Raw genomic sequence first — 12,144 nt, forward strand, 5'->3', positions numbered from 1 at the left:
TTGTCATGTTAAACCTTCAAAAGAAAAGCCCGTATTTAAAAATATGGATAACTTATTCAAAATATATTGAATTTATCCACTTTTATTAGGCAATAAATTAGGCAATTTTATTAGGCAATAAGTCATTTATGACCAATAATGAACAAATACAATATTGACACTGGAATGTTGAGAATAGTAGACTGTAGAGATACTTTTTTGTTTTGTTTTACCTGTCTCAGTTAAAGTGCTGCCACCATAATATCCTGCTGCTAGGAGAACGGTCATTAAATATGGGTAGTCATGATGTGCAGTTCACGAACTATTCATTTTTTAAGGACTATTTTTTACAACCTCTACAGCCCTTATTTGTTTTTCTGAGTGACATTGTAGTCGTTCGTTTACCTGCTGTTGGCGGCAATGAATTCTACAAGATTAATATGCGCTCCTCCAATGACTCCACTCAGACCAACAAACACAACACAACGGTCAGTGCCGGGATCGCCTTTTCGCACGAAGGTCCGTGGTGGGTCTGTATAATTTATGCGATTATATTGGAGACAGGTTTATAGCAGTGAATGTCATCTAGTTTACTCTTACAGTATTTCTAAATAGAAGTCATATCAGCCAGGGATACGAATTGTTCTCACTTTATGATAGAACATTCAGATGTATCTGCCTGGTGTTGATAAAAGGATATTAGAAGGGTGAGCCGGTTAAGGATCGATTCAGACCAGGTGTTAAAATTGTACGACAAGCGACAGTTTATTTCAGAGGGAGAATATCTGGTACACGTAAATACGGCTCTTCCGTTAGTTCGTGTTGGAACAGCAGGCAGAGAGCGCGTAAACAGTCAGCACAGGCCTTATATACGTCACAGAAAGTAGGTTGACCCTAGGAAGATTGGATCTCCGGATTGGTTCAGCTGGTTGTAGTCTGTAGTCTTCCGCCATTGGCTCAGTTGTCTGTCCGTCACTCTAGAATCCCGCCGTCACACAATGTTCAGCTAAAGGGGAATCTGGTGTGTGTGCGAGAGTTATCCTGTAGGGGGCCCCACATCCTTTACTGTGAGTATATGTTGCTATGTGTTGTCTCAGTTATAACAATGCAATAGCAGTATGCTGGTCACTTACATAAGAAATAGCACTTCCTAACAAATCCCTCTCTTCACGTCTCCTCAGAGACGTGACACAACCTAACTGGATCCAGACACAAAGAGAAACTTTTCCCAACAGGACTATGAAATAAGGCACGGTATTAAACAGAAATAGATATTTATGTATTACCATCATGTTCTCCATTCAATCCCACTATGTACTAAGTTGGCTTACAACCCTCATTTAACAGAGCGGAGAACAGCTCAAAATAAAAGTAAAAATTATTGTCCACATTAGCCAGCTTTTTTCCAGCAGGAAAAAGTTTCTGATACCCTCTCTTCACATCTCCTAAGAGATGTGATATAGTCCAGATACATTACTCCAAGCAAAAACGAAGACATAATCCAAAAAGGAAAAATATCCTAAACTAGGTATGTCTATCCGGAAATGGCCCACAAAGAAAAATAATTTCCCCCTCTTCCCATCCCAGATGGGACACGACATACAATGGAGAAGCTTAATCAATAAAAGCAACTGGATCCCCCTTTTTACTCCTGCTAGGGTGTCACTCAATTATCCTTTATATCAGCAGTCATAGCATTTCATGAAAATAATAAAAAGTTTATTACTAATAACAAGTTATATATGCCTTTGTTGTATGCCTTTGTTCCCCCCAAGGGTGTCACTTATCAAAAACAGGATAAAACTTTATTGTTATTGACATGTAAGATGTAGGATAAAACTTTGGTCATGGAAAACAGAGTAAAGAATTATTAGAAACCATCTGGTCCTCTCAGCTACTCCTATCCTGTACCAGGTGGTACCAGTCCCATCCTCCCCTGAAAGCATGCGTCCGTATCAGCATCGCCAACTGGAGCATCAAGCAAAGGCATATGCCTGAAGCCCTCACCACATCTGTAACAGACTTAAAACACGGTATGATGCAAGCAGCACATCACATCAATAACAAATAATACAAGAATTAGGGTCAGAAATCCAGTAACCATCCTACCAGTGCACTTACCAAACCAGGCCAAGAGAACAGACTCCTCCACCCCCCCGTGGACCTCATCTTAGCAGATCGTGCATCAACCCCGCCTTAGATTGTGAAGTTTAAAAACTATCATCTGGACTGGTATTAGGAATATACGTGCAACATTGTTTACCGAACATCTTGCAGACGTCCCCCTGACTGGCAAGAAGCATATCCAAGGCAAGTCTATTCTGTCTGGAAACCCCAAATGTGGCCTCAAGCTGTTCAGACATACTAGTGAGTGCATCACGGGAGTAATTCACAAAACGCTGTTGATCATAGTAGATATAATTAATCCATGCAGTCTGTCCAGCATCCACCATGGCTGGACCCATAGTAGGTAGTAAGTGCCAGAGTCCATCATTCCTACCCAAGGCCTGAAACTCATGAGGAATCCCCACTGGCACTCCCAACAGGTTAGTGTATGTCAACTACATCCTCTGTCCATGGAGCACTACTACATCTGTCTCCCATGGGATGGAATGTTTTCAGGTCCCCTGGTTACAGAACTCAGCAGCTGTTCAGCAACAACATCAACAATGGTCCGTGGAATTATCAAACTGGTCAGACCACACGTACCTTGCCATTCTCCTCTAAGAATGGGTCTCAGCCCTCTTTGGCTCCACTCATCCAACATACATCAGCCAGACCACTAGTTTGGTTTAGGCCTGTAACTGGCCAAGTGGAATTAATGGTTATGTTACTCCTGCAATCAGCTTCAGGCAATCTCCCATAATCAATGCCATTACCTGTACCCGTGATGCACTCGTAATTGCCCCCATATGCCTCAACACCCCAAGAGGCCCGATGAGGAGGTACTGCAGGAAACACAAGGCTCAAAGAGGAACAGAGGGTTGAATTGGGCTTAACCTGGTAAAAACTTCTCAAAATACACAACCACCCCTCTCCTTCTCCTACAGCAAATGGGTGTAGCCAGAACAGGTCTAGTATAACTTCAAATAATACAGTCCTTTCCTCTCAGGGTTTTAGCTGTGTACCTCATATAAGACAGCCACAAATTGTCCCTACTATCAAAACCAGTCTCAGTTTCTAATTGATCAATAGCCGAATAGTCTAACATTAATTACCTGAATGGTATTTTTTAACACAGTGGTGGTAGAGGAGTGTGTCCGGTTACCTCTGGTCTTGGCAGTACCTTGATAGAAAACACACCCATCATGTCTGTCCTCGTCCTTTGTAGTCCGAGGGTGTGAGTGCCTGCATCAGAGAGCTTAATAGTTTTGATGGTTAGTAGGATTTCATCACCTTTACAAAGTTCAACATTGCTCCCAGGTTTCCCCATATCATGGAAAACCTATCCACCCTTGTGGGATCCTCCATGCTATACGGATATCCTCTTCTCCAATCCTAGAACTGTCCGATGTCGGTTACCATGTAATCTCTACTCTAACTTCTTGTCTACCCAGATCTAGGGATTTCTTATGCTTATTTTGGAACAAAATACACATCACTTAGCCAGAGCCAGACACATCTTCACTTCTATGAACAAAAACAGGGGTGATAGGACAGGTAGGGTTACTTCATTCGAGAGTTGGCCCCCGGAATTCTGTTAATTCCAGTTCTTCTCCCGAACTCTGTTTATTGTCCGACAGTGAAAAAAGTGTCTTACCCTTCCGCCGTGCGATATGAATCTGGGTAGCTCTTTCAGCTAGCTGTCACCAGGGGTCTTCTATGGTCCCCAAGCCTCTGGGACTGGATTGAGTGACTTCACCTGTAATGCATACAATCCTGGACATACAGGCTTGGTTAACAAACAATTTCTCATATGTTTTATCTGATTATATCTTTAACTTCTATTCCCAATTGTTAGCTTACATTTTTTATTTTTAGTTTCCTATCCAATAAGCCCCATCCTATCCTAGACCACAATTTACCCATCCCCCTTTTGATACCTGACTCTGCCCAGGTATCAACCTTACCTACTCTAAATAATGATTTAGGTAAGATTAGTATATTATCTTTATGTCTGACATCATGAAGGAGCCCTTTTAGTTTTCCACATGTCCAATTCTCCCTTGGGCGTCAATCCAGTACCAATTCCCTGTCAAGTTTCTTATCTACTTAAGAACTATCTGCGCTACTTATATATTTTCTTAAATATATATTTACCAATTTAAACCTTTTCTCTCATATTTCTCAAATACCACTAAGCTTCTAACTGTTTCACTTTATCCAAAATCATGTCTATGAGTGTCAATCTCTAAAGTCCTTACATTTCCTTAATCAACCTAACAATAATCCTAAATCATCACAGATGTCCTATATACCTGTTCAATTTAATACTATTTTATTTTTTTATTTTTTTAAACCCCTAATGGTCAAAAACAAAAAAAACAAATGCTTATCATATCAAAATCCTTCCTTCAAGGACTCTCAGTATTCTATCTGACAATAACATGAATTTAATATATGTTGCAGAGTGCAGAATTCCTTGTCTACAGTGATTTATCACCCCTAAGAACTGAAACTTATTTTTCTATGTAATTCCCTGCCCTATTGGCTTAATATATATCCTATCCTAACCTCCTAACCTAAACTCCTTTATAATGAATTTACCTTAAAACTAGTACTCAATATGACCACATTCATTATACCAATGACTCTCCCCCAAGGCTGATCAGACCTTAGAAGACAGTCATGATAAGGTCCATGAGTCAACCCACCCTTTTATAGTCAAGTTCTATACTACACTAGACATATTAAAGAACCCTTTATCCTTAAAATCCAAATTCACTTGTGTAATTTAAAACTCATAAAATAAAAACTCATAAAGTTCCATATTTGAGCGTGTCTCTTTAAAATACCTTTGCACCAAAACAAATAGTCCTAACAAATGTTTTATGTGTATATATTTGCAAACCTTAATGATTAATCAAAACTTCCAGGCCTTTCCAATTTGGTCGTTTATGGCCTCATTTTCCCCAATATTATAATCCCTGATATTTAATAAAAATAACGTATTTTCCCTTGGCTCCTTCAACTCACATTTACATCTCAATAAAACAAAACACCATCTGCGTGTTCCTCAAGGAAAAACAACTTGCCCCTGTTACGTATGTCTACGTATCAAGGGAAATGTTCAAATAACCAAATTCAACCTCGCTAGTTTACCGAAACATGTACAATGTTTTACCATAGAGGTTGCTTTTCACCATTAATACCCTGACACCGTTCCACATAATGGAAACAGTGCTCAAATTCACTGGTGCTATTCAAACGATCAAACCAAGAATCAACAACCATCAGAATCCACCATCACGATGTTTTATGACTCAGACATCCAATCCCTCTCTCTCACGGCCCAATTACAGTCCAAATAAACGCCACAAATCAATGATACCCACCCAGCGAATCAGCTGCTAGTTTTTAGCATCTTTCCTGACGATTTACATACTCCTTTTAAAGGACACTAACCATTTTCTCTGTCACCCCCAGTCAAGACATCATTTCCGTGGCGACGGAAACCTCGCTAGTGATGTCATCAACAAGCGCTCAATCTTGACTCATTTCACAACGATTTTCAACTCATTGTAAATAATGGTTGGCCTTCTGCAACAGTATTTCGGGTTCGATAAACCAAACCTAATTTATCACATCTGTTGAATCCTGATTTAGAGTTTACAACATCAATCAACATCTCTCAATTCGCTAATCTTATAAAAACATTTCGATGGACACAAATCTATCGTAATTGTTCCCCGTTATTATTCAGAATTAATTTGATTTAAGTTACTGTCTCGTCTTTGAATTAGCATTTTAATTACGACTCTTTTCCCAATGTATTATTCCCAACAAATCATTTAGTGAACAGACATCGCCTTGCATCAAAATCTCCGTTCTTATATTAAGTTGAATGAATTAGTCTTTCAATTTGAACCAAACAAACTATTTAAAACGTTCAGTTTATATCTTATACCAATACTAGTGACTATAACTTTCTCTGCAAAACAACCAGTTCAATTACAACCAAAGACTCAGACATATATAACTATTCTTTACACCTCAGCTGGGAACCGAACCCCGGCCTCCCACGTGGCAGGCGAGAATTCTACCACTGAACCACCAATGCTATGGAACTGAGATTCTCCGCAAATAGACCCAATTTACAGTTATCTGTATTTGTTACTCCGGCATCTGAACAACAGAAAATAGCACTAATTTAAACGCCCAAAGTTTTCCCTTAATTAGGATTCTCATTAATCTCGCTCCCTTCGTATCTGACCCTTCTTTCTTAAATACGTGAATTTTGTTATTTTCTGCCTCTTTCTCTCTTAACCCACATTCCATTGTTTTCAACTGGACCCCGGTTGGCAGTCCCCCTCCTAGGTAACCTGCTTGCGTCCATCTTAACTTTACTCCCTCCCAGACTTTCTTTATATCCTTCCACTGTCCCTTTCCCCCTGATCTATATTCCATTTTTTTTCTAGGAACTCATTAAACTTCAGCTTTGGAGTATTGGGGGTCGCCATTGTGAATTTTTAATCGTGATTCAATTTAATTCAATCGGAAATTAATCGTAACTTAATCGGAATTTTACCAGACTACTTGAATATAATTAGAATATACTTAGCCCGTCGTTAGTTAATAACAACGATGTATTCGAGGAGACACTATTGCTCACACTCTGCCTTATAGCTTTTCCTTGTATATTCAGTTCGAGAAAAACGATTGGGTTGGTATAGCTTTCGTGGAGCGCGCAACCAAGGGATCTATTCGACTATATAGTCGCAATATTAAATATTATATTCAGATCTTATTTCAATTATACATCAGTCATTTTGTTCCTGATTATACATTTTACACAGAAGTTATAGATACACACAACATGGAAGTTTACATACAACACAGAATTTTCAGATTTATTCAATAACCCTTCTTGAGTTCTCTCTCTCTCTCTGTCTCTCAAACCATCAACAATCTTAATGGAGACGATTACAACCACATTACATTTTAATATAAACCGTTACAAATACACGTCATCTCTCTGACCCCTATCAGCTTATCTTTATCATTGGACCTCTTATCAGACTGGACTTCGACCGAGCCGCTGGACAACCTCGGCGCCAGGTTTAATGAATAGCAATTTGCTATTCCCTTACCGATATCTATCCCTAATCATTGGACCTCTTATCAGACTGGACTTCGACCGAGCCGCTGGACAACCTCGGCGCCAGGTTTAATGAATAGCAATTTGCTATTCCCTTACCGATATCTATCCCTAATCATTGGACCTCTTATCAGACTGGACTTCGACCGAGCCGCTGGACAACCTCGGCGCCAGGTTTAATGAATAGCAATTTGCTATTCCCTTACCGATATCTATCCCTAATCATTGGACCTCTTATCAGACTGGACTTCGACCAATTTGCTATTCCCTTACCGATATCTATCCCTAATCATTGGACAGACTGGACTCGGAGCGCTGGACAACCTCGGGTTTAATGAATAGCAATTTGCTATTCCCTTACCGATATCTATCCCTAATCATTGGACCTCTTATCAGACTGGACTTCGACCGAGCCGCTGGACAACCTCGGCGCCAGGTTTAATGAATAGCAATTTGCTATTCCCTTACCGATATCTATCCCTAATCATTATCGTGCTGATCCCTTATCAAAATTGTACACATGTCCGACCCCTATCGGAACTACAGGCCTCAAAAGTGATCCCTCATCATTGAAAGCTATCAGACTGCGCTGACCGGGTCACGGGACAAAATTACACAATCTATCCCCTCGCTGATATCTCATCAATGATTTAATCACCCGGCCGTCGCCGGTTCGTACCACATATGTTCACTCTACTGTTCTTTGACTCGTCAGCAAATTATAAATTTACACAAGAATTCATACTTACTCGGAAATACTGATCAGAATTTAGACAGACTATACGACAATATGCAAAGTTTGATTTAACAGGTTTTGCTTACCTTGTTTATGGTGCACCTTTTAGATCAGTTTCCCGAGTTGAGCAGAATTATTGTCCTCCCCCGAATTTCTTTCACCCGTCTCTTTTTTGGAACCGTCCTTCCGTCACTCTCCTTCTCACACCCAATCAACTCACTTCGACCGGACCGTTATTCAACCATCCTCTGGCTACCATGTTTTGTTGATAAAAGGATATTAGAAGGGTGAGCCGGTTAAGGATCGATTCAGACCAGGTGTTAAAATTGTACGACAAGCGACAGTTTATTTCAGAGGGAGAATATCTGGTACACGTAAATACGGCTCTTCCGTTAGTTCGTGTTGGAACAGCAGGCAGAGAGCGCGTAAACAGTCAGCACAGCCCTTATATACGTCACAGAAAGTAGGTTGACCCTAGGAAGATCGGATCTCCGGATTGGTTCAGCTGGTTGTAGTCTGTAGTCTTCCGCCATTGGCTCAGTTGTCTGTCCGTCACTCTAGAATCCCGCCGTCACACAATGTTCAGCTAAAGGGGAATCTGGTGTGTGTGCGAGAGTTATCCTGTAGGGGGCCCCACATCCTTTACTGTGAGTATATGTTGCTATGTGTTGTCTCAGTTATAACAATGCAATAGCAGTATGCTGGTCACTTACATAAGAAATAGCACTTCCTAACACTGGCTGTGGGGATCTTTACTTTAATTATTAGGATTTTCTTGTGATCACAAAATAACTACTTATTTTGCTCAAATAGAGGAAAAATAAAGTAGTGTTTTCTTTGAAAAGATGGGCCTGGCTGAGAATAGAACATTCAGCGTGGCGCTGTTTAGCGCATTTTTTTGTAATTGTCCTTTAAGTGTGTGCTTTCAGGCAACTACTCGACTACAACATACCGACAACACGTGTTATCTCGCGTGTGTGTGTGTGTGCGCGCGCGTGTGTGTGTGTGGTGTGTGCGCGCTTTGCTGCACGAGGGACTGGTGCACGTCACAAAATAGATGGCATCACGAGGTAGCAAAATTATACGGATATATTGAAGCAACATCTCAAGACATCAGTCAGGAAGTTAAAACTTCGTCGCAAATGGGTCTTCCAAATGAACAATGGCCCCAAACATACTTCCAAAGTTGTGGCAAAATGGCTTAATGACAACAAAGTCAAGGTATTGGAGTGGCCATCACAAAGCCCTGACCTCAATCCTATAGAACATTTGTGGGCAGAACTGAAAAAGCGTGTGCGAGCAAGGAGGCCTACAAACCTGACTTAGTTACACCAGCTCAGTCAGGAGGAAGGAGCCAAAATTTACCCAACTTATTTTGGGAAGGTTGTGGACCTGCAACATTTGACTGAAGTTAAACTATTTAAAGGCAATGCTACCAAATACTAATTGATTGTGAAGAAAGAAATAAAAGCTTTAATAAATCATTATTTCTGCTATTATTCTGACATTTCACATTCTTTAAAAAAAAGTGTTGATCCTAACTGACCTAAGACAGGGAAATTTTACAAGGATTAAATGTCAGGATTGTGAAAAAAACGTAGTTTAAATGTATTTGGCTATGGTGTATGTTAACTTCCGACTTCAACTGTACTCCTCAATGCCATTGGATGAATCACGGAACATATTCTAGTCTGTGCTAGCAACACAGTCCTGTAGCATAGCATCCGTGTCATTTCACTACTTCCGTATTAAGCAGGAATCAGGAGGATATAATTATTGTCAGATTTTCCAAATGGAGGGCCACACGCCTCTGTGTTTGGAGTAAAAGTGCTCTAGAGGTTTTTTGTTGTTGCTCTGTTTGCACATGTGACATGCTGGTAGAAATGAGGTAAAACTGATTTGTTTGCTTGCAATACAGTCCTTGGCCACTAGGAGCACCGCTTCTGGGTGAGCATTTTCTTGTTTGCTTATGGCCTTGTACAGCTCGTTGAGTGCGGTCTTAGAGCCAGCATCAGTTTGTAGTGCTAAATAGACGGCTACGGAAGATATAGATGAAAACTCTCTTGGTAGATAGTGTGGTCTACAGCATATCATGAGGTACTCTACCTCAGGCTAGCAATACCTCGAGACTATCTTAATATTAAACATTGCGCACCAGCTGTTATTGGTGGCCCCTCGCTTCTCCTCCTGCACACGCTCAGACATGGCGTGGCAGAGGGTGTACTGAAAGCTGTTGAAGAACATCCCAAAGTGCTGGGTGGAGAGAGTGCTGACTGGGATGGTGCAAGCTATCAGCAGGTCAGGGAAGGGGAGATAGCTAGAGGTTATAAAATGGTTTCAAATTGTCTGTATCTTTGTCCCATCTCTTTCTCTCATAATGTAAGTGTTATTTTTCCTCTAGGCCTGACAGAGGTCCAATGATCATGGGGAACCTGGTGTTGAAGAACAAAAAGGCCCGGTTTATTGTCACCTATAAACTGCTCCAATACAAGTATGAGGTGAGACGGTGAACTGATGTTGAACTGGGCAGTCAGTCATTCATTCTGTACGATGCATCTATTCATTCAATCATTGTTGGAATTGAAAAGACCTCTGTTATAGCTGAAGTCTTCATCTTACTTCACAGACTCATGTTTTGATGATTATTTTGGGTTACCTGACTCAGGACAGGAAGACGCCACTACTTATACAGTTGAGTGTACAACAAAGTCTTTGGTGTTGTGATGATATATGTGTATTTATGACAATGTTGTTGATTTTGTGTGTGTGACTGTGCGTGTGTCCAGGTGCTGCGGTCGCTGTGCCAGGCCTGGAGCAGTAGCTCTATGTGAGCCGGGCTCTGCTGCTGTGTGTGGGACTACTGAGTGATGCAGAGTTACAGGTGCTACGCTCAGGTACACCCCCAACACTACGGTACAGTATTGTGTCACATGATTTGACCTGTCTGCCTCCGGGTTGTATTCAATGTACTGTGTACAAATCATGCACAATTTTGACAAGGTGGGAGATACATACTGAATTTATACTGTTTTCCAAGTTATGTGTCGCTTTTTCACATTTGTTCACTGGTTTTGTAAGAGTTGGTTGGTCGGTTCATTCGTTTTCCAGTATGTTGATGCCATTGGTTAAAAAAGTAAAGGTAAGCTGCAGTGTCCAACCAAAAATATAAGCTGTAAACAATATCATTTTACAAAAAATGATATTTTGGTTGCATAAATAATGATTACCAAATATTACAATGAATGTGAATATGAAATATCAAAACCGAATGGAAACCCCTTTTGTTATTGGCATTAATTAACTTCATAGTGAGACATGGAATAGTAAAAAAAAACTGTATTTTGTAACGCTGGATGTTTGAAATATGAGTAGGTGATTTGAGTCATGCTTCTTCAGTAGTGGAATACATTAGCACATGAATGTTGGAAATAAATATTGTGTGTAAATACTGGAGTGATGTATGATTGTTAATAAAACATTTCACAGACCAATTTTTGACACGGTGTCTATGAGTATACAAGTATGTTGAAATTATGTTGTTTTCAAGTCATTGAAACAATAACCTGCTTCCAGAGAGACTAAACAACTTCTTTGCTCGCTTTGAGGACAATACAGTGCCACTGACACGGCCCGCTACCAAAACCTGCGGGCTCTCCTTCACTGCAGCCGATGTGTGCAAAACATTTAAACATGTAAACCCTCGCAAGGCTGCAGGCCCAGATGGCATCCCCAGCCGCGTCCTCAGAGCATGCGCAGACCTGGTTTGTTTACGGAAATATTCAATCAATCCTTATCCCAGTCTGCTGTCCCCACATGCTTCAAGAGGGCCACCATTGTTCCTGTTCCAAAGAAAGCTAAGGTAACTGAGCTAAATGACTACCGCCCCGTAGCACTCACTTCCGTCATCATGAAGTGCTTTGAGAGACTAGTCAAGGACCATATCACCTCCACCCTACCTGACACCCTATACCCACTCCAATTTGCTCACCGCCCCAATAGGTCCACAGACGACGCAATCACAATCACATTGCACACTGCCCTAAACCATCTAGACAAGAGGAATACTTATGTGAGAATGCTGTTCATCGACTACAGCTCAGCATTTAACACCATATTACCCTCCAAACCCATCATTAAGCTCGAGACCCTGGGTCTCAAACCCGCCCTGTGC

General features: G+C 40.8%; 1 protein-coding gene across 4 annotated transcripts; it reads left to right on the top strand.

The window, feature by feature from the left end:
- Nucleotides 1–222: 222 nt before the first annotated feature.
- LOC115131808 (telomere length regulation protein TEL2 homolog) lies at nt 223–11,464 on the top strand. 4 transcript variants are annotated; one of them, XR_003864007.2, is made up of 4 exons: nt 226–498; nt 10,375–10,471; nt 10,600–10,664; nt 10,760–11,464. XR_003864007.2 is itself a non-coding variant. In XM_029663813.2 (4 exons), the coding sequence occupies exons 1-4, from the start codon at nt 273–275 to the stop codon at nt 10,839–10,841; spliced, it is 477 nt and encodes a 158-aa protein (XP_029519673.1). In that variant the 5' UTR covers nt 227–272; the 3' UTR covers nt 10,842–11,464. The 4 variants fall into 4 exon arrangements, 3 of the variants coding, with proteins under 3 accessions (XP_029519674.1, XP_029519673.1, XP_029519675.1); XM_029663813.2 differs by having other exon boundaries at nt 227–505; XM_029663815.2 differs by having other exon boundaries at nt 227–467.
- The last annotated feature ends 680 nt before the right edge of the window (nt 11,465–12,144 follow it).

This window comes from Oncorhynchus nerka, linkage group LG7, assembly GCF_034236695.1.
Source record: "Oncorhynchus nerka isolate Pitt River linkage group LG7, Oner_Uvic_2.0, whole genome shotgun sequence".
Classification (NCBI taxonomy): Eukaryota; Metazoa; Chordata; class Actinopteri; order Salmoniformes; family Salmonidae; genus Oncorhynchus; species Oncorhynchus nerka.